General features: G+C 39.2%; 1 protein-coding gene across 4 annotated transcripts; it reads left to right on the forward strand.

Annotated features, from left to right (window-relative positions):
• Positions 1–2,888: 2,888 nt before the first annotated feature.
• LOC116064559 (G2/M phase-specific E3 ubiquitin-protein ligase-like) lies at positions 2,889–13,421 on the forward strand. Of its 4 annotated transcripts, XM_031319794.2 has the most exons (9): positions 2,889–2,964; positions 3,582–3,745; positions 5,518–5,716; positions 6,598–6,673; positions 6,799–7,058; positions 7,243–7,299; positions 8,514–8,587; positions 8,991–9,157; positions 9,278–9,450. In XM_031319794.2, exons 2-9 carry the CDS (start codon positions 3,687–3,689, stop codon positions 9,349–9,351), a joined length of 966 nt encoding a protein of 321 aa, XP_031175654.1. In that variant the 5' UTR covers positions 2,889–2,964; positions 3,582–3,686; the 3' UTR covers positions 9,352–9,450. The 4 variants fall into 4 exon arrangements, 3 of the variants coding, with proteins under 3 accessions (XP_031175654.1, XP_035857549.1, XP_031175655.1); XM_036001656.1 differs by lacking the exon at positions 7,243–7,299 and having other exon boundaries at positions 9,278–9,449; XM_031319795.1 differs by lacking the exons at positions 2,889–2,964; positions 3,582–3,745; positions 5,518–5,716; ... (4 more) ...; positions 8,991–9,157; positions 9,278–9,450 and adding exons at positions 11,610–11,850; positions 11,937–12,071; positions 12,277–12,417; positions 12,721–12,835; positions 13,187–13,421.
• Positions 13,422–22,550: the final 9,129 nt, after the last annotated feature.

The raw sequence follows: 22,550 nt of genomic DNA on the forward strand, positions 1-22,550 counted from the left end.
AGATGCCTTTGAGAATAAGACGGGTCAAGTTAATGCTGGCATACTGGGTTAATCTCCAGGGACAATGTGATTCGCATCCTGCAAAGGGAATTTTAATGGATTGCTGGGAACACAACGAGTCAGATTTCTTTAGCTTTGGATGGATTGGTGATGCTAAAGCAATGAGCATTGGATTAGGTCAATTACAATATAGTCCTACTGTTTCACTCTCCTCCATTCCTCCATGGTTATTCCCCTTGCCAAGTGTAGATCTTAGCATACAACAGGAACTGAAGAATAAGTCAGAACTTCTTCCAGTATGGCGCATAGTCCAGAATTATGTTAAAAAGAATTTATCAGACTCTGTTTTCATTTTCACAGATGGCTCTAAAGATCCAGAAAAAGGGTGTGTAGGTGCAGCAGTGTATATCCCGGTGAGTGATACATCAATAAAGAAAAGGTTATCTGATCATTTATCAGTATACACTACAGAGTTGATGGCAGTGTTACTGGCATTACAGTGGATAGAGGAGAAGGGATTACCCAAAACTGTTATTGCATCCAATAGTTTTTCTGCACTTTCTAGCATTAGAACAGGCCGATCATCATCTAGAACAGATATCATCAATGAAATATTTATTGTATTGTACAGAATGAAAATTAAGGGTTTATTTACAACTTTCATTTGGGTTCCTGCCCATGCAGGGAAATGCGAAGGTGGATATTCTGGCCAAACAAGCACTTAAGATTACATATGTAGACCTACAGGTCCCAATGAGCAAAGCGGAAGTTAAATCATTCATCAGGACATATGCACAAACAACCTGGCAGGGGTATTGGGACATTAGTGAAACAGGAAGACATCTTTACAATATACAAAGAGGTGTTGGTGATGGGAGGAAGGTGGGCTTTAAACGTCGGGAAGAAAGTATCATTACTCGTCTTAGAATTGGACATACAGGTCTTAACTATTCATTATATAAGATAGGCAAACATTCTAATGGAAACTGCGTATACTGTCATCAGCCAGAAACTATTGAGCATGTTCTAATTCATTGCAAGGAATACGACACCCAGAGAGAGCACCTTTTTCAGACACTTTGTAAGGCAGATCACCATGCATTTTCTTTGTCAGGGCTTTTGGGGACGCCAGCTGGCAAGGTATATCACTGTATTATGAAGTTTCTCAGAGAAATTGATTTGGTAAAGAGGATTTAGTCTGCATATATCTCTCGTTCACACTCCAGTCCAGTTGGTGGCGGTAATGCACCTTTTAAGTTGGTTTGCCAACCGCCAATAAACCATAAAGAAGAAGAAGAAGAAGAAGAAGTCTTGTACATTTTTTCAGAGACGGTTGGCAGAAACTCCTTGACGTTACTCCAGGTAAGTTGATATTATTAGGACTTTGTCGTCAAATAAATTACATTTATGTTTTCAGCATCATTGGTGCAGTGCATTTACAACGTGCTTTGTGTTGTTATGGCAGCATTGACAGTTTACTACTTTTTGGAGCGTGCTAACGTTCACGTTCTTGTAGCCTACAGCTTGAACAGCGATGCTAACTTAGCTCTTTAAAGTCAGCCCTGTAACATGCTTTGCCTGGTCTTTGTATGGAATGGGCAGTCTTAAATGTTATTAAGCACTCCTTAAACCTGTAGGCGAGCTAGTGAATATATTTGGTATCATTTGAAACTAGACGATCGAAGAAATCTATGAAGGTAAATATGGTGCAAAAAGGGAGAGCTTGTAGAATACAATGTGAGAACTTGCAGAACAAAAAATCTGAACTTGTATGTTAAAATTTGCACTTGTAAAAATTGAATTTGCACTTGTAAAAATAAAATTTGCACTTGTAAAAAATATTCACACTTGTATGTTAAAATTTGCACTTGTAAAAATTTAATTTGCACTTGTAAAAATAAAATTTGCACTTGTAAAAAATATTCACACACATGTATTCTGAATACACAAATGTGTAGATTGATATTTACATGAACACAATGACAGCTGCAAACTTATAATGCAGAGCGGGATCAGCCAATCAGAAGACGAAGCGGTCTTTTCTGTTCTTCTTCATGTCGGCGAAGATCCGCAATGGCTCAACAAGAAAGGGTAAGTTGGTTCCAAAAGCTTTGTTTTGGTAGATTTTTAACGTTACTGTGATTAACAAGTAAATAAATGATGCCACAGACACCTCACATTCCTAATAACGTGTTACGTTAGTAACAAAATAAGAGTCAATGAATGCACTTTGGCTAACATTAGCTCTATGTTAGCTAGCTAGCTAGTTGTATATCGCTAACGATATAACAATGCAGTATTCAAATGCAGTAGTTTCAAAGGCTTCCAATGAGGCTCCAAACATCTACTACTGAGGACTCGCCTTGCATTGTAACGTCAGCTAAAGTTATGATTTACCCGCTAGCAGTTATTTATTTAACATAACCTAGTCTGCTAACTAAGGTTAAGGTTAACTCTGAACTTGTAAAGTTAATAAGTAAGCTAATTATCAATAATATCTACATTTCATAAAGTTACAAACTTCATAGCCATTTTTAGCTTTTGGATTTAGGCAAAGGAGACATTAATAATTATTACATGGGATGCGACAGCCGGATACACTGTTGTTCCAGACACATAAGGCTCTCATTAATGTCCTGGTATCATTACCTCGACGTTAGCTGCTTAGAAAGCTGTTATTACATTTTTGAAAATCACAGACCTGAAAAATCAACATTTCTTTAATTTTTTTTACAACAGTTAGTTAGTGTTACATGTGCCTCTGGTGTGTGTTTCTTGTTTTCTCTCTGTCTCTCTCTCTGTGCCTTGTTCTGCCCTCCTCCCTCTGCCTGTTGAACACCTGAGCGTAATCAGTGCTCAGTTAGAGTGGGGGGAGGGGGGGAATAATAAGGCAGAGAGTGAAGGGACAGAGCCACATGGAGGGCACGCCAGCAGCACACTTTAACCATTTTTCTCCACAAGCAGGTTTGTGTTTCCCAACCTCCATACACACTTGTAGTGTTTATTTTGTTAGTTTGGGCTGGATATTAACAGTAGTTCAGTTATCCCTCTTTGGTTTGTTCTAGGATTAGGTTACCCCTTTTTAGGTAATTTAGGGGGAGAAGTGGGGAGTGATGGCCCATTGCGAGGTTGGTCCAGCGTCTTCCCATCTTTTGTTTTTTTTGGCTGGGGTCTCCGGTCCCTTTTTTGTTTCTCTTTGTTTGCTACTTGGTAATATTTTTGCATTATTTAATCAAGCTTGTTGGTTAATTGTTAACCTTGTGTCTGGCATCCTTTTTTATATGTTGCATCCTCCAATCCCTTTTGAGCCTTTGTTTGTTTCTGTAAATGGAGGCCGTAACAACAGTACATTTATAGGGTGACAACAGTCCCCTTCATAGAGAGGCAGAGTTGCGGTTGCGATCTGTATTACCATATTTTGTAGGCTCACATCCCATGGCCACCCTTAGATTTGTCACATTCGTCGTCTGTTATGAATGTGTGTTATGAATGTGTGTAACGTTATATCAGTGTCTGTTTCTTACTGAGCTTGGTCCAGTGTCTATGCCATCATGTATAGTCATACGTTATTTTTCTCTCAGGAACCACATGATGCTGCAATTGAAAATGCAGTGAGAGGTCTTCTCAGCTGCATCCAAAACTGTAAAAAATCCAATGCGGAGAGGCCTAGCAGTTCTCTAAGGCCCATGGAATCTCCTGGAACTAGCAGTTCCGTCAACAACCCTGTTCATCGGGAAATGCAAAGGTAAGTTAATATGCGCTTAAATTAATCCAATTCCAGGATTTTGTGTTTGTCCATGTAAATAGATGGCAATTAAGTTTTTTTGACACTTTAAACACATTTTAAATTGCAATACTGGCCTGTTTTTACTCCATTGTTCATTAAATAAACCTTTTACACCCAAAAAATACAGGAAAAACTCTTAAAACATACAGTTTTGTCTAGTGTTACGCCTTGTATCAAAAGGTTAGTATCAATTACCAAACTGGGGTCTGTTTCAGAGAGCAGGTTTAGTGAAAACTCTGAGTTTGTTAACCCTGAGATGAGGGAAACTCTGGGTTTTCTGTTTCAGAAAGAGAGGTAACTTAACCTCAGAGTCAGTTACTATGGTAACTGAGTCTGTGAACCTAACCTGGTCGGGAGCAGGTTTTCTTCACGAAACCCTGAGTTTCTCTCAGTCTCCTCCCTCTGACACAGTGTCAGAGACTGAGAGAAACTCGGGGTTTCTTCTCTCTCATTTCCTCATTCATTCATTCATTCATTCATTCATTCATTCAGTCTGTATCAGGCGCATTTTCATGCAGTTTATCTGCATGAATAAAAACTTAATAAATAAAACTTATTGTTAGGCAGATTATAAAAGTTTTTTTCTCAAACATGTCATGTCCTTTTGTCGACGATCCCGTTGATGAAAAGCTGTATTAATTCAGAGTTTACGTCGGGAGATGATATTGAGTCCTGACTAAATGTATTTTCATTTCCACATTTTTTCACAGTCCATCAGATACATGTAGATAGGCTACCTTATCCGTCCTCATATCACTAACATCCACTATCGTGGACATGCTTTAACATCCCAGCAGATTCTTTGTCGCATTACGTTTTTTGCAAACGGCATTTTTATTTATTGGTGATGTGGATCATACTGTAATAGTGAAGCCACTGTAGCCGTCAGAAAAGTGTGACTCGCTCTGAAACATTTTTTAAACATTTTTTGTAGTGTTCCCTGGACACAAACCAGTGCCATTAAAAAGAAATAAATTATTATACATTATAGTTCTGTTAATGATCATGGTGCAGCCTCAGAATGGGATATAGGCCTAGTAGTAGCTTACTTTTTCGCCCGCAGGATTGCACCCAAATGAAATTATAGGTGTAATACAATTCCAGTATTCACCAGTAATATTACATATATAGTTAAATATGTGATTAAATATGAAATTAATACACTGTTAATGCTTACGCATTGACTCGAGCAGCAATTTTCTCCCACACCAATTCTCTCTGTTGCAGCAGTCGCTTTATTAACGAAATAGCCTACATGTTAAAACTTGCTGTATGTGCGCATGAGTATTTCTGCCGACCAGTTTGTTTGTGGTTGTTACCATGGTGAATCGTAGTATCATGGCGCCATTCATGCTACCTTTTTATTGTGGTGGTGCATGCGCGTGAACATACACTGAGTTGATTGAACCAACTCAAATCAGCTGTTCTGGAACCGAAAACTCAGTTTCCCATCTCAGGGAAAATTAACTCAGACATCAGGGTTACACTCAGAGTTTGTTAAACCTCCTTCCTGAAACGGACCCCAGAAGTGTGTCTATTGCTATTATTTTGCTGGAGATACCCCATAACTTTTTTTACCCTGGTGGCATCGATACTCTGCAGTTATTCAACTGTAAAGTGCTTACTAATACTGAAATGCAGCCATTGTTAAAAATATCCCAAGACCAACAGCTGATTCTGTCAACCTTGTTGATTTTGCTCCCCCCTCTTATTTTTCAACTTGTTTCAAGATCTTTTCCAGCAATATATGCTGGAAGCCGTAAAAGAAAGGCACCTGAACCTCCAAGATCAACTTCTAAAGTAATAGAACTCCAGTTCTGCCTGCAGCCAGAGAACTCCGATAGGACACCAAAAGACGAAACCATGCTCCTGCAAGCGGGCTTAGGAAGGAGAACTGTACATGTTAATGACGATGCTGATCACACTGAGGTACGCCATTTTTTTTTACAGCATGACACTTTAGTTAGTATGAAAAATATTATCAAATCAAAGAAGATATCATTGTGGAGATACAATATCATAAATGTAAAAAAAGAAGTGTGCTTTTTGGGCATTATTTTGTACATGTGACGGTTGAAAATGTTTCGCTATCAGTATGGTAATTTCATTCATTGTTAATGAGCATTGTTATTTTCTGTCTACATGTCTACTGTAGTTTGTGAATGTAGCCTGACACTCACCATTGGCAGGGCTTAATCCGAGGGGCGGGATAAACGGTTGTCTTTCAAATTTCCTCTGCACGCTACAACCAACCAGAGCAAAAACATCTTTGTTTTCAAGTAGCAGGGAATTAACACGGAACCGTCGCAACTCTGCCGTCATTATGTTAAGCCCCGCCCACCGACTCTATACACGATGTGATTGGCCTGACCAGAATTTGGTATATCCAGCTTGCAAGCCAACGGAGAGTTGCAGACGAACCTGGCTGCAACTTACATTTTCTGCTGCTAGGGTGCATCTATTTCTATGATTTCTAGGCTACTGTTCATGGGCTGTTTTGGATCAAAAATCTCTTCTGGAAGGTTATAGGACAGGTGTTGAGTTTAGGTTAGATTGTAGCAAAAAGTTTTTTTGACCGTTACAACATAGCAAAGTAACACACAATTATAGAAACATATATGTAAAGTTAAAAGTTTTGGCACTGAATGAATAGTAATTAAGTAGCCTAACTTCTGCTACAAAGTGAAAACATTAAGTACCCTGACAAAATTAAAGACAGCACAAAGCAAGTGATTGATTCCAGCCCCCAGCATCATGTGTATGGAATGTGGTATCATTACCCACTTTCCATCATGTGTTTTGATCTTCAGATAACCAGAGTTCTGCTTGAGGAATACCCTAAATTGAGAAATTTGCGTGGCGGTTGGCTTCTCCAAAAAGCTGCAGGTGAGCTAATTTACACCGGGCAGAAGAGTTGAGCCTCCATACCTGTTCAGTACTTCATATTTGAAAACTTTTGGAATAATAATGAACTTCCATTTTTGCGCTTTTTTAATTTTTTTCTTTCAAAGGAGGCAGTGGACAAAGGAAGACTACTCCACTGGCCCATGGTTCCCAGGGCTACACAGCAAAAATATTGAAGTCCTCCTCAAACAATGGAAAGAACATCATCTATATTGTCCCCCTTCAAGAAAAGATTGACACAACCCCCTTGCCATATGATTCACCGGAGTTTCAGAATATGCCAAAAAATGACTGCATGACCTGTGGCACATCAGTTCCTCTTCAGTTGCTGCCTTTCCACATTGAATCCTGTCAGTGTCATGATAATGTAAGTGATCTGATTCAATGCTGTTGCTAAGAACAATACATTCCCTTAGTTGTTTAAGGCTTTATAATCTATACCTATTCCTAACATATAATACATGTATTTGGGTTGTGTTCTGCATATTAGTTAGATATTACATGTTTGTAGAAAAAATGATGATACTTTTTTTTCCCCATTCCTTGTGGAGAATTTTGAACTTGTGGCAGAAGAGGAGAAAGACCAGGAACCAGATGTTATTTGTGTGGTAAGCAATTATTAAGATTTAAATTAACAAAGTCACAAAAGCTCAAATCAATGCTGAAGTCTCATTGCTTGAGTCCAATTCTCACTTTAAATGTTATTCTGAAATCAGTTAGTCATTCTAATCTATCAAAAAGGTACTGGCCCTGATGTTATTACTTGAGATTTTACAAGTGAAAAGTGGATGTCAGTGTCGGTGGGCTCGTCCATAATCGGAGGGACCTGATGTCCGAAATACACCCGGTGTGAATTTCACTCAGCGCCTTGATTAAAGCTGAACTGCTGCATAGATCACGGTAGCCACACACATCTGCACGGGCATCACACTGCTTGTCTCTATTTTTTTACGCAGTTAGTCTATAACATAAATACCTCATTGTACCCGAGGCAATGTGACCAGCAGAGCAACCTTGTAGGTGTTTGTACTAGTGTTAATTTCGTCAGAGTAAATATGTTCGTCAATTAACTTTTTTTCCATGACTATGACGAGACTGCACCAATGTCCAAAAACGCTGACTAAGACTAAATGAACATGCATTATTGTTGACGAAAAAGACGAGATTAAAATGTTTTGCATAAAATAAAAACTAAGATAAAATCTCTCTACATTTTCGTCTACAATCGTCTCTACTTTTTACCAATTGCTGCTTGGTTCCCAGTACCCCCCAATCAGAAATGTCAAATAATTTATTTAAAAAGACTAAAATGTTTTGACTAAAACTGGACTAAGATACCTTGTTCCCTTTTGACTAAAACTAGACTAAAATGACGAGACTTTTAGTTGACTAAAACTTGACTAAAAAAAAATGTGACTGAATAAATATGACTAAAACTAACAAGGACATTTGGCACAAGACTAAGACTAAATTAAAAATAGGTGACAAAATGAACACTAGTTTGTACATATCACATTAAATTAATCAAATTAATGTATCCATAATCCTGTAGTTAAAACGATCCAGTTAATAATTCAGTAATAGCCTACGCTTTCACAACCTACCAACTGCATTACATTAATATCGATGCAGTGAAGCTGGCAGCAACTACACAGAGCAAATATGGAGTCTGTGTAGCAGGTTAAAAAAAAACCTTGCACAACTTGTGTGACGCATTGCATCCCTGCCCCATGTTTTGGCTGTAATATTCATGTATCTAATTTAGTGTCATGTGAACCTGGTTAATCAAGTGTTATACTAAACCTCATTGTTGACTCCGCAGGATTCTTGCCCAATATGTGGAGAGCAATTTGCTGCTGAGGCGATGGCCCTCCATGCAAGTTCATGTGGGGAAAGGTAATGTCAACATGTCACTGGAGTATCCGCAACAGTTGACACTATATTTTACACAATGGCAAGTGAAACAAGGCCCTTTAACACCAATTAAAACCATCACCAAGTCACTAAAGGAGCTGCAACACAGCTCAAAGTCATAACTAGGGTCCTACTAAACTCTTGGCCCTGAGAATTGCATTACAGACTGAAATCAACCATTTACTTTGTAATTTACCTTTTTTTTCTATTAAATGCAGAATTTAGGTGAGCTTTGCATTAATTAGTTTGATAAAATAGTGCAATGAAATGTTTATTTTTTAGCTTTATTTATCATTTTAGATGTCTGTAATGCATTTACAATTTTTGTTTTTGTCAATAACATCAAAATGTGTGTGGTTTTTTTTTTTTTTTTTTTATCATCTAGTTTTCCTCTGAATTCCATAATGGCGGCTGCATCTGAAAACAGCACTTCAGCACCAGAGGTTTCCACAAGCAGTGTCACTGAAAGCAGCCTTGCTAGCCCATCCAGTTATGGGTACTTAACACCTGGCACATCACAAACCTCAGGGCCAGTACCTGCAATATCTGACGGTGTGTTTTCATGTGTCTTAACATTTCTTTTACTTTTTTTTCCAGAAACAGAATGTTAATGATACTCCCACAGAAATATTATACCCTTGTACAAACACAATTACGAAAAATATTTTTCAGCCTGGAAGAGGGTTGAAGTTCCAGAGAGGGCAGCGATACTATACAGAAGGCATTTGCTTCAGGAAAGAGGATGAACCAACACTGAAAGTAAGAATTGACATGAGAGAGGACGTTGAAGATCAGGAGGGAAGACTAATCAGCTTTTACAAGGTTTATAAAGTAGTGTTGGGTACACGTAGGGGTACAGATCAGATTATTGGCATATTATCAAAGATGTTTATCAATATTAATAAAGTTATGAATATGGTTATTAATAACTTTATCAAATCAACAAACAATCAAAACGGGGCACCACCCTGGAACTTCAGGGGCCAATATTGAACTGTGGAATAGTCTCATTTGTCAGTGGAAGGGTGAAATCCGAGCACTGACCTGTGTTTAACCAGCAATTGATACAATAAGTATACAAATAATCACAAACAACTGCTAATTAACGTATAGTAGAATTTATTAACTTCAAAATTATCAATGGCCAATCAATAATCCTTTGATTAATTAAAACCAATATATGTTTCTTTTAAGTACAACAAAACAAAACTGTGTGTGTGTGTGTGTGTGTGTGAGAAAGAGTAGGGGGTGACGAGGTGTAGTCTAGCCAAAGACTACAAAAATGGCTAGTCTTGTGAGCTGCACAAAACTGTTTCACCCCAAGAGGGAGGTATTGATAGGCTAGGCCTAAGATTAGCTGTTAGCTCATTCAGGCTAAGCTATGTGCTACCAACAATAGGCTAGCTGCTAAGCTAACGTGTCTGCACACGTGTGGTTGACAAGAGGGAGACACAGGAGCGCAGATCTGTGGAGCGGTGCACGCTCTGCAGTTTGTGTGACTCGCTGTTTGGCTAGCTGTTCACCTTAGCGCGTGTGGGTAACTAGCTATGTGTTCATATATGTGTGTGTAAGAGAAAGGTTAGAGAAGATAGATAGATAGATAGATAGATAGATAGATAGATAGATAGATAGATAGATAGATATACTTATACTTGGATCTAACAGTACCTAAAACTCCTCAGCAGTGGGAGAAGCAGAAAGTAGCATTTACAGCCTGAACAAGCTAGCTACATATTCAACACAACATATCAACAATGCACCGTGATCATAGTACATTCACAGAATAGATTTGACTCAGCGGTCACAATCCTAGATTAATACATTACACGCGCAGCAGTAGCGCTGTATTAATCAGATCACATTAATGGTAACACAAAGTAGCAGCAATAGCAAATTACTCATTAATAAAACACACTATTTATCTCTGCCCAGACGTAAGCCTTCTTACTGTGTGTTCAGTCCGTTTATCCGTAGGTTTCCACGAAAGAAACGGGGTCCGTGTCTACTCGTCAGCAGATCAGGGGAAGCTCTCCTTCCAAAAAGAGCAGAAGGAAGAGAGCTAGGGTCGACTTGAGAAGAAAAACGTTGTTTCCTTCTCCTGCAGATATGAAAACACTGGCGAGTGGTTTCAGAGGATCCACGGTGCTCCCAGCACCGAAATTAAATCCACTTAGTTTCAAAAATGGAAGTTTTAGCACAAACTTGTAGTGCTGACCTGTCGTCAACTGGAGTTGAGGTGGAAAGCATTTGTTTCTGTGTGTCATGCTGTAGTGACCAAAGTCACAGGGCAAAAGACGAGAGGTGGGGGGTGACATGGAGTTTTATAGCTCAGGCCACCAGACCTGGCTCCATGCTGGTTTTATGGTACCTCTGAACCAATGGGAGAGTCAAAGTGAAGCTGAACGTGTTGAACCTTATCTGCAGGCCCCTCCCTGACGCCATTTTGCGTCTTTCTTAGCTCCTTTCCTTCATTGAGTTTGGAGCAAGGGATGCGGACTTTACCGTAGGCCAAGATCCTTTGTCTGAAAGACCACATGGTCTCTGGGTCTTTTGTCTTTGAGTCACATGTTGACTGAAAACCCTTTGCTTGAAAAAGATAATGTTTAACCTCCTCGACGGTCCCAACAGTAGATTGGGCCAGACCACTCCATTGCAGATTGGAAGGTAACTACATTTTACAAATATATTGTACCTAAAGTAATATGTAGTTGCTTCAATTGACAAGTAACAATAGTATTTGTTTTATAGGTGATGTAGCAACTGGAGAGGGTGTGAAGCGCCATTTCTTCAGCCTAGTGATGCACAAGTTGCAGAATGGATTCTTGATGGATTTTGGCAAGTTTTTGGACAGTTTATTAATTTAATTATGTAGCCCTTTTATCACAAGCATGTTTCAAATGACTTTACAGAGAATGAACTTTACTAAAGTCTACATATGTGATAACCGTATAATTAAAGGAGATGCCCCATGCTCCATTGCTCTCCATGCAGGAAATAGAACAAGCACTATGCTTTTTGAGGGCCAAGCTGATCACCTCATCCCTTCCACCTCCCAAGTACTTGTGCAGAGTGACTTGTTCAAGATGGCAGGGAGGATGATAGGTCACTCTTTTCTGCATGGTGGTCCTCCACTGACAGGTGTCAGCCCAGCAATTCTGCACGTTTTGTTAGGTGGCCCCCGGGAGACAGCAACCATCGTGCTGGAAGATGTGGCAGATATCGATATCCGCGAGACAATACAGCTGGTAGGTTTGGAGTGAAGTATGAACTAAGCCACATGAATACTTGCATGCATGTCACCATATTCATATATCTTGTCTCAACCATCCAGCTTGAGAGGAAAACAAGCAGTGAGCTGACAGAGGATCAGAGGGCTGCTGTTAACCAGTTGGCATTATCTTGGGACCTTCCTGTGTTGACACAAGCCAACCATGTCTGGCTTTTACACAGTCTTCTACAGCATGCGGTAAGCTCAAACAACCAAAACTTTATGTTCATAAAGAAAGGGATTTCTCTGTTGTGGTAAGAGTTTGATTCACCAACTGTTAATTTTGCTATTTCTGGTGAAATGTACAGTATTTTACTGCTTAATTATGATTTTTAAACCATACCAAGTTTTTATGCCCATTACTCCTTGAAAGAATTAACAACTCACTTTAATATCTATGTAGGTGTTAGGGCGAACCTCCCAACAAGTGAAACAGCTGAGGCAGGGACTGCAGGACACTATGTTATGGCCACTGTTGGAGGCCAGGCCAGATGTGGTTCCAGTGGTTTTCCCACATCAGTCTATGGCTAAATGCAGTGCTCAGGTATTTTAATCCATGTTATTAAAGATATATATTGCCGATTTAAATCCTTCTGTGTCATGGCAGTGTGTACTAAATAGTGTTTGACTTTTCTCTGTGGCGCCAGTGCATGGAGCAGATGAGGTCTACTGGATCTTGGCAGACCTCTGTTGCTCTGCACAGGCGCCACGGAAGGAAGACAAGCACACTGTCCACACAAACATGGCTCATAGATGTTTTAAAATTGGCAAAGTATCCCTAAAATTAATAAGTTTTGCTTTTTTTGTACTGTTCACTGCATTCATATTATTCAAATATTACATTCAGATGGTTCTAGACAACATCATCTGGCCTGGAGAAGAGGAAAAGGAGGACGACAATGGAATCTCTGTTGCAATCAGATGCAAAATGGCTGGCTACCTACGTCAGTTTGTGGAGACAGGTATATCGTTTTTCATACTTTCCAAGTTGTGTGCATTTAGGATCTACAGGTTTTATTATGGAACATGTTGAAAGCAATAACATTTACAATAATAGTGAAGACTTAAAATAACACACATGGAATTCTGCAGTGATCAAAAAGCTGTGTTAAAAGATAAATTTTAGATTGTGGCCTCCTTGTGCCTTCATGGAAAGATAAGGGCTTTAGAAAGAAATTCATACATACCTTTACTATTTATTTGTCTAAACTAATTTTGAGCAATTAATTGCAGACTTGAGTCTCAGAATCATAATATCATTGATGTAACATTTGTTGTCCTCTCTTCCATTGGTGTGTTATTATCCATTTAAGTGACCGAAGAAAAACTCAAGCAGCTGGTAAAATTCTGGGTTGGCTGGGAGCTGCCCATGCAGGACATGCAAGTGGAGGTGGTGCAGGCAGACCATCCAACATCTTCCACCTGCTTCCATATCCTGCGCTTGCCTGGTTACTACACCAATTACCAAGAGTTCCATGATCATCTGGAAGGTTGCATTGCAACAAATGATACTGGGTTTGGACTGATATAAAGTCTAAAAACATGGTGGCAAGTTCTGCTGCGTGCTATTGTTAGGCCACACCACAAATTGGTGTTAAAGCAAAGTTCAGAAAGTAGGTGGCAGCCATTTTTGCTTTTCATGAAAAACATAAATACACATGGTAGTTTTCATTTTGTTTTACTTTTAATAACAAGAATGTATGCATTTTATCTATGCATTTTATTTATTGACAAAGTTGTTTACATTTACCAATATGGTTGGGCATCGAGAACCGATTCCTACTTGGAATCGTTTCAAAAATTACGATTCCAGTAGAATTGTTTCTTTATTGGAATCGTTTGGAGGATTTGGTTTGAAATCTGATCATGGGTTTCAAATTTAACATGCGCAACTTTTTGTTTCCGAAGCGGCCAGGCGCTTGTTGTGTTGCAGCCTTGGAGCACAGTAAGCGGTGCTCTAGTGTAGCTTTATTTTACGTTGAAAAAGCCCCGTCAAACTGCAACCCACCATTGAATCAAAATAAAACTTTCCTCTTTTGTGAAATAAGCATGTGACCCGTTTCAACTCCACACTCAAAGAATCGGAATAGAGAATCGATAAGAACCGGAATTGAAAGGAAGAATCGCAATTGGAATCAGAATCTTTAAAATCTAAACGATGCCCAACCCTACTTACCAAGATGTTTATATAGTGTCTTCCATTGAAAGGGTTTGTTTTATTTAACAGTAAAAGAAGTGTTTTAAAACAATAAAATAATAAAAAAAAAAAATATGCTTGAAGTAGAAAGTTGCATGCTGCCTGAAAACTGCTGACAAAGACTGATAAAGAGTCAGCTTTAAACTAAAAGTAGTCGCTTGCACTAGTGTACCAGACGAAAACAAAAAATTGACTAAAGGTTTTGTCAGTTACAAGAAAATAGGAAATTGTATAAAAGGAGTCACTGATAATGATCAAGCCGTATTTTAACATTCTGTTGTGTTTAAGACCTAAAGTTAAACTGATATCTCAAAGTATAGTAAAGTGTCTCTCTCTCTTTTATCTATTTATTCTCCAAATATGCTGCATAACCACGTCAGTGAACAACAAACAGGTCAGGAGGGATGTGAAATATTACATATATTTAAGATCAACAGAATAAATGTGCTTTTCAGTTATCACACATAATTTAATCACACTGCACTAATAAAGATCCTAGTCTCTAGTCCTTGCTCGTTTTTCAGGGGGACATGAGAAGCAGTTTACAGAGATTACCCTACTCATAGCCAATGCTGTGCATGTACTCCAGTGCAGCTAAATATCTGTCTACTCCCATGCATGTTGAAGGTCCCATTGGGTCCACAGCAGCACAAAGTCCAGCTAGCTCATCAGGTCTCAAAGGGCAATCACTTTCAGGGACATGGATGCCACAGTTTGGATCAGAGGGTATAAGGCCACTACTCTCCCAGTCAATCAGAGGGATGTGCAAATCCTGTAAGATCAGAAGTAATTATTTATTCTGCCTTAACTCCATGCTGTGCTGAGCATATTTCAGAAATACATAACTCATTGTACTCTCTCTGTACAACTGAGTTGTGCTGTAGTCCCATGTGCCATAGTTGGTTGGGAGTGAGATTTCTCTCAGTTGAAAGGGGATGATTGTCCCAGCCATCTGTGAACACATCAAGCTGGGCTTGCAAGCGGGGAATAAACACATAGTGGCAGCAGAAAAGGTGAGCACTACTCGACAGGTCAAGAAGACCATCCTCTTCCAGCTGGTGCAGCAGATTGTAGAAGAGACATGTGACTGCTCTAAAGACATCTCGCCAGAGACGTTCAATTCTGTTTAAAGCACAATAGAGGAAGTGAGAATCAATTGATGATGTCATGCCATTTAATAATAGCATAACAATTTTAACACATTTATGTATATGTTTTCTCGTTACCTCTGATTATGCACACTTTTTCCCGCGATGAAGCCGTTTCTCCCAGCTCCTCGAACGGAGAACATAAGGCGGGCCACATCAACATTTTCCACCCCATGGTCTCCCCGAACCCTTATAGGTGAAGTTTGTTATAGTTAAAGGTATACATTGTTTTCAATTTAATGAAGAACCTTTACCTTTGTGGTAAGCCATGCTTCTCAACCGCTTCATTGAAGAAGGCAAGAGTAGTGGAGGCCTTGTTGTTATCAGCAACACCAAGATACATTATCTGTGAGAATAATACAGAAAACACTCCATCACACCCTAAACCGCATATTTTGATTTGGGTATACAAGATTACATTCATGACCTGAACTTTAAATTACTAGGTGTCCATATGAAAATTTAGATTTTCTGCATAAACAAATAATTAGTCAACATAATTGTTATGCAAAAATTAAAAGGCATGTGTGATTATCAGTACCTTTCTTGAGTAGCCATCAATTCCTCCGAATATCACCATATTGTACCTTAATTGACATGGAGAAAAAATAGGCATAATCATTTATCCCCTTATTTTCTACATTGTGAACCTGCAATAGTTTTCTATTAGACTAACACAACAAACCTTATAAGTTTGTGGTTTGTGTCAATATGCATCAAAGATCTGGGGGCTGGGACAGAGTATGTCCTGCGTACCACACACCGCAACTCAGCCATTCTGGACACAATCCCTACAGTGTCAACTCTGTGCATTGATGCACGAATCCTCTGCCACTGTACACGATGTCCCTGTGCTCGCAGCAGTCCCATCATCATACGGTATCCTGCATTTGGGTTGCTGGAATGAATGGCTGACACCAGGATGTCAAGTTCATCATCAGTTAGGTCACTGTACAGACCCCTCAAAGACAAACCCCATTTGTTCATGCGTCTCTGCAGTGTCCACCTAGAAACCCCTACAAGCTTTGCAATGCACTTTACAGATAGGCCCATATTAAGAAGCTCAGACACATATTCCTCGCTTAATATAACTCTAGGGCGGCCACTATTTCCCCTTTCCAGCAAAACTGTTACAGCTGTTTCCTGTTCATTTTTCCTAGAGACTAAGCGATGCACCTCAGTAATGGCATCATACACAGCTTGAGGGATCTCAAGCTGGCTTGATAGTGAGCTGAGTACAACTAGCTCCTGCGAACAAATAAACTCGAGGTAATCTATGTCCAGAGGGGCACGATCGAGGGCACTTGATAGTCTGTTGTAGAGCCTGGTCAATAAATGATCGAGCAGGTTACAACCAGGATACAACTTTTGTTATATATCACTGTTAGTGACCCAGATACGCAGGTTCACAGCCTACGAAGTAAACCACGCCTCTTTATTATCATAAAACATTGTATTTTTTGCTTAAATCTACAAAAAAAAATTAAAATAGAACATTTATTACCGTCAATAACAAACAAAGCATAATCAGAAACAAAAAACAGAGCATGTTTAATTCCTCTGGCTTTAGACGGTCACACCCCAGGATGTTTGGCTAAACAGTCCAACCAATAATCATTTATATAATTTAAATTTGGCATATCTAAACACAATCAATTATCATCAACAGTCATACCCCTTAGGACGTTAGCAAAAGTTAGCAAACAAGTTGTTCTGTAGGCTACAGATTATAAAAATAAAAGCGCAATCCCTGTGGAACTACGTCAGCATAATGTTATTGAATGACGGCCATTTCTGCTACAGCATCGTCATTTAGCTAGCTACAGTAACGTTACTAATTAGAGCTAATATTAGCCAAAGTGCATTCATTGACTCTTATTTTGTTACTAACGTAACACGTTATTAGGAATGTGAGGTGTCTGTGGCATCATTTATTTACTTGTTAATCACAGTAACGTTAAAAATCTACCAAAACAAAGCTTTTGGAACCAACTTACCCTTTCTTGTTGAGCCATTGCGGATCTTCGCCGACATGAAGAAGAACAGAAAAGACCGCTTCGTCTTCTGATTGGCTGATCCCGCTCTGCACCCCCCCCCCCACCTGCTCTCTCACATCTTCAGAGCTTCAAGTGCAAGTTTGTTTTGCACCAAATGTATCGTCAAGAGTGTTGTGAAAGTCGAGGTGCGCAGATTCGCCACTTTGTGATGCGAGAGAGCACATATGTGAAGTTGCAGTGACAGATTCGAGAGGTTGTAATCACTGAGTTGTGGTTGTGATGGAAAATGAACCAGAATAAAAAAAAAAGTATACGAGTAAATGTTGCATTATAAGTTTGCAGCTGTCATTGTGTTCATGTAAATATCAATCTACACATTTGTGTATTCAGAATACAGGTGTGTGAACATTTTCTACAAGTGCAAATTTCAACTTACAAGTTCAGATTTTTTTTACAAGCTCTCATGTTTTTTTTCTTTGTATGACTTCAAATTCAGATCACATGTGTGTGAATATTTTTTACAAGTGCAAATTTTATTTTTACAAATGCAAATTAAATTTTTACAAGTGCAAACTGCATTTTTATTGTGTCAGCTGCCACTAGCAGGGGGTTATTAGCCAATATCTGTAAATATGAAAAGAAGAGATAAGATCACAGCAGATAAGGAAAAACTGACTGAGCCTTTGAGAAACAGCGTATCTAAACGTCCCATGCCTGTGCTTACTGCTTTATCCCAATCTTACTCTGAAGAGCTGCACAGAAACATTTTTTTAAATGCCAGTTTTATTTCAACCAAGACGGGTTAGGGTGATAAGAGTTCTCTTTTGAAAAAGGTCCTCGGTATCACCTACTGGAAGAAAATAGTCCCAAGTTTTTCAGTTGCCACCCAACACCTCAGATATTGGTTTTAAGACCACAATTTCACACACTCCCTAAACTCCATAATATTAGATTGAGCTCAAATGTTTTCACACATACACTGTAGTTAGGTATATCTTGAAAAATGTGTCACATTAAAGCATATACTGTATTAAACTGCTATTTATTTAAAGAGGTCTGGGAAACAAAGCATTCATAAGACATGACAGTGAAGATCAACAATAGCAGCGGGCAATAGCCTACTTTTAAACCACGATGTGGGTGTAAACATACCACGATGCTCTATGCTGCATGTAAAAGCATGCCTCTTTGATATTTGCACTCTTCCCACTTTGTACTGCAACTGCTGCACAGCAATTTCCCTCTGGATAAATAAAGTTGATCTTATCTTGAAGTTCACTGAGGTGAAAATAATATAATTTCAATACAACAAGGTCTGTCTCAGGCAAATACCCGCAGGAAGGAAACAAGATAGCAGTCAGATGTGTCAGGATATACTTTACCTGAACTCCACTCTCTAGCTTGAAAGCTCTGTGTTTTATGGCCCAGCCATCCACCATGACCAACTCCCTACAATGACCATGGCGCTCATACATCAGCAGTCAATGTGGCACATACAGCAATAAATATGTGGAATACATATGGATTACAGTGCATTACTTGTTGTAGCTATATGTATGAATGGTTCATGAGAACAGCCTGATCAGTTGATTGGGAATCCATGTGACATTGTGGCCACTCTTTCTCTCTTCCTGCGTCCATATTTGGATCAACTCTTGTAGTAATGATTGGATGATGAAAATGGCTGACATTGGCACCACACAGATCACATATGGTCTCCTTCCAACAGTCAACATTGCCAATTATTTTTTTTAAAGATTATTATTATTATAAGACAGCTGAAGACAGGAAAGTGGGAGAGAGGGGTATGACGTGCAGCAAAGGGCCGCGGGTCGGAATCGTAACTGGGCCACTGCAGTAATGGCTGAGCCCTAGTACAGTAACCAGGTGAGCTACCAGGGCTCCCCAACATTGCCATCGTTTAACCCACACCACGATCTTTCTTAAACTAAATCGGTGTAGGTCCTATATCTTAACCAAACCTTCACCATGGAGATGGCAGTCAGAAAACACACATATTTTGTAATGGTCATTTGGATCATTTTGGAGGAACCACTTGTGTAGTTGAGGTCATCAGGTGCCCCATATTCTGGACTGCATATTGCAAAGCTCATTTGTAAACAGGTAACCAGTTGTGTCACTGTTCACACCACTATGGTGTATTCATGTCAGTGTTGCTGCAATGTGTTGTATGTATGTATGCTGAAATGTTTCATTGAATGGCCAAATGGACCAGAGACCATTTTCCACCTTTGTGGACAGTATTCACCAACATACTGTAGGTGATTTAGGCTGTTACTTCCACACGAAACAAAGAGGAAAATAACCATTTTCAAATCTAGCAAATTTTGTGTGTGTCTTAGGAAGCCTGGAACTGAGTCTATAGTGAGTTTAGAGTGAGGACCAGTTGCACCTGACTGTCTCCCTGTGCAGCTGCCAACCCCATGAGACGTTCTGCAGAAAACAAGCTATTCTCCAGGGAAGCCAGGCTTATCCCAGCTGTCAGTCACCATTATCGCTCTGATAAAGAGTTCACAACAGCAGGTGCAGAGGAGAAGCTCAGAGCAGACAGGTGTTGGTGATCGAAGCAGAGTGAAATTAGTAAAGTTGCCAAATGGAAGTAAATGTACAGTGTAGGTTTCAGTTTTTCCATGAATAAATACTGCAGCTCATCAAGACCAGTAAAGTTCCTGTCTTGCTTCCCAACTGCTGGGTAAAGTAAAGGGAGTTAGGCCCAAAGTGTGCATCAACTTTGGCCCTGGATGCAAAAAAAGTCTTCCCGGCCAAGAAGAGTGATTAGAAAAACATTAAAACAGTGAATATGTTTTCTGTTTCTTTGTTGTCCTAGGCTAAATATTCTCTGTATGAATTGAAATGTATTGCTAGTATTTCTTTTGCATGCAAGTGCACATGTACAGTACCCTCCCACCCCTGAAAAGTAAGACGACACGGTGTCATTTGAACCCTGGAATTTACCATGCTTGTAATGTTTTTGTGTAAATATATTGAACATTGAGTGACATCATTGTCTACATTAAATGATATCTAAATGATGTAAATGTAATTCCTTCTTTTTCTTTACATTTCGGAGATTATTTATTATATTCAAAAATAATAATTGCCACAGTGGCAGGCAGTGGTCAAAGAAATATAAAGGGACATATATAAATACACAAATTGGCTAGAAATCACCTTTGGTTTAACCAGCAGTGGAATTTATTCCTTACATCGCTTAATATTGGCTGATGGAGATAACAGCGGACTCATTGTCATTCCTAAATATTGCTAGCTGGAAGGTTGTATCAGCTGTAGTATTAATAAAGGTTGACAAAGATCGAGCCCATGAAATAATATTTTGCATAAAAATGTAAATTAACTTATATTTTGATCCAACAAGTCCTCATGCCTAAACAACAAAATAGGCCATTTGTTAGTGCCTTCCAAAATGAGCCATGACTGTAAGAAAAAAACTATTCGCCAGAGCATTGTGTGATCTGCCACATCAATGGATAAGTTTAATTTTAGACAACTAAAACTACTTGGTTAAATTAAGCTTTCCAATTCTTGACTTTAGAAACAACAGTGGACAAAACAACTCTCACATGGTCCTCTTACTGACCTGTGAAGATTTTGACCGTATCAACTCCATCTGCAGATGGAAATGTAGATGTTTACACTTTTCATTGTTCTGAATTCTTTGTATGACTTTTCATCAATGCTTTAAAGTTAGGCTTGACATTACTAAAAGTGCTTAGAATAATGGTAATTTGGACAGCTACAGGCAGGGGCGGACTGGGACCAAAATTCAGCCCTGGCACTGTAGTCACACCAGCCCACATTACATTACATTACCACCCACGGACACGTGCATTCACTAATTACATTTGTGTACAGATGGTGAAATAATATAAGCAGTACCTTATGTAACAGATTTTTAAACATTTAATGTAAGTAACTGGCAAACAATGCTTACTACTTTTTAAAGAGCACATGTTTACACAACAAATGTACACATACTGTCTGTCTGTTTATGCCGTTTGTTATGCTGTTACTATCATTCTCTACAGTATGTTGACTTTTGTTGTCACTGTCTGTTCGATTGTCCGTGTTTTGTCTCTGTTGACACTGTACATATTGTCTGTCTGGTTCTCCATCTTTTCATCTGTTTTAACTCTCTAACTACTACGACTGCTGCTTTTACTGCTAAATTGTACAATTGTACAACACAATCATGTTATGGATACAAAACATTGTGAAGTGTAGGCCTAATGTTTTCTATATTCTATTGATAAAAAATGATCAGTGATGTTGAGACTACAGTGTAATGGACCACCACAGTTCATACATACATGTGAACCGCGGATTAATTGCAGAGTTTAACCTATAGTGTAAAACTAAACACTACGTGAATGGGGCACAGCAGAAAGACGGAGCAGAGCGACGCTGCTTGTTCACTTCGCATCAAGCGTTAAAACCAACTGTACCAAAACACAGAATTAGACTACTATTTAACGCGACAACGAGACGTTTTTAACCGGTAATGAAACTCATCACCGGTCTCAATTTAATACTGATGCTGTCAGACGGCCGCGTGGACGGACAGCAGTCAGAGCTCCGGCTCTCTGCCTGTCAGCAGTGGCTTCTCGCTGCTGCAGCCGGTCCCCCAGAACAGCATGATCACCGGGAGTGTCCGGTACAGCCTGAACCCTGCAAACGGAGATCCCGTTTGAAGGTGACGTGCTTGATTTTGACTGAATGTCCCAATTTGAGTAATTTCTGATTGGGTCGTTCGGCCCATCTCGGGACCAGGCCGGCCATTGCCGACTGGCCAAATGCTTAATATTTATTATTATTAATATTATTATTATTATTATAACCATAGTGAAATCGTGCAAGCGATAAAAACCCGTCCTCAGCGCTGTCGCCCTGTAAAGACAATTTATTTATATTTTTAAAAAAAACATCTGACCGGCCCACATTAAAAAGAATGGTCAATGGCCAATCTGCCCCTGGCTACAGGTCCATGATAGCTGAGCAAACTGCATCTGCTGATCAAGATGGAGGCTGACAAGATTGATTTTTCAACTTGTTTTAAGGTTTTAAGAAGGTTGGATTTTATAATATTTGGTTTCATGATGACACCCCCTAGTTTTGCATTAAATCAACGGAATACCATTCCAGTATCTGTCTACGTATGGAGCTAGAACAGTAACAGTAAACTGAGGTATTAGAAATAGAAATTGGCATTGAAACAACAAGTATTGGCACTGAAAAATGTTCAACTGAAAAAAAAATCTTAAAATCCTATTATTTTATTTTATTTTGATATGTTTAT

Source organism: Sander lucioperca, chromosome 5 (genome assembly GCF_008315115.2).
Source record: "Sander lucioperca isolate FBNREF2018 chromosome 5, SLUC_FBN_1.2, whole genome shotgun sequence".
Classification (NCBI taxonomy): domain Eukaryota; kingdom Metazoa; phylum Chordata; class Actinopteri; order Perciformes; family Percidae; genus Sander; species Sander lucioperca.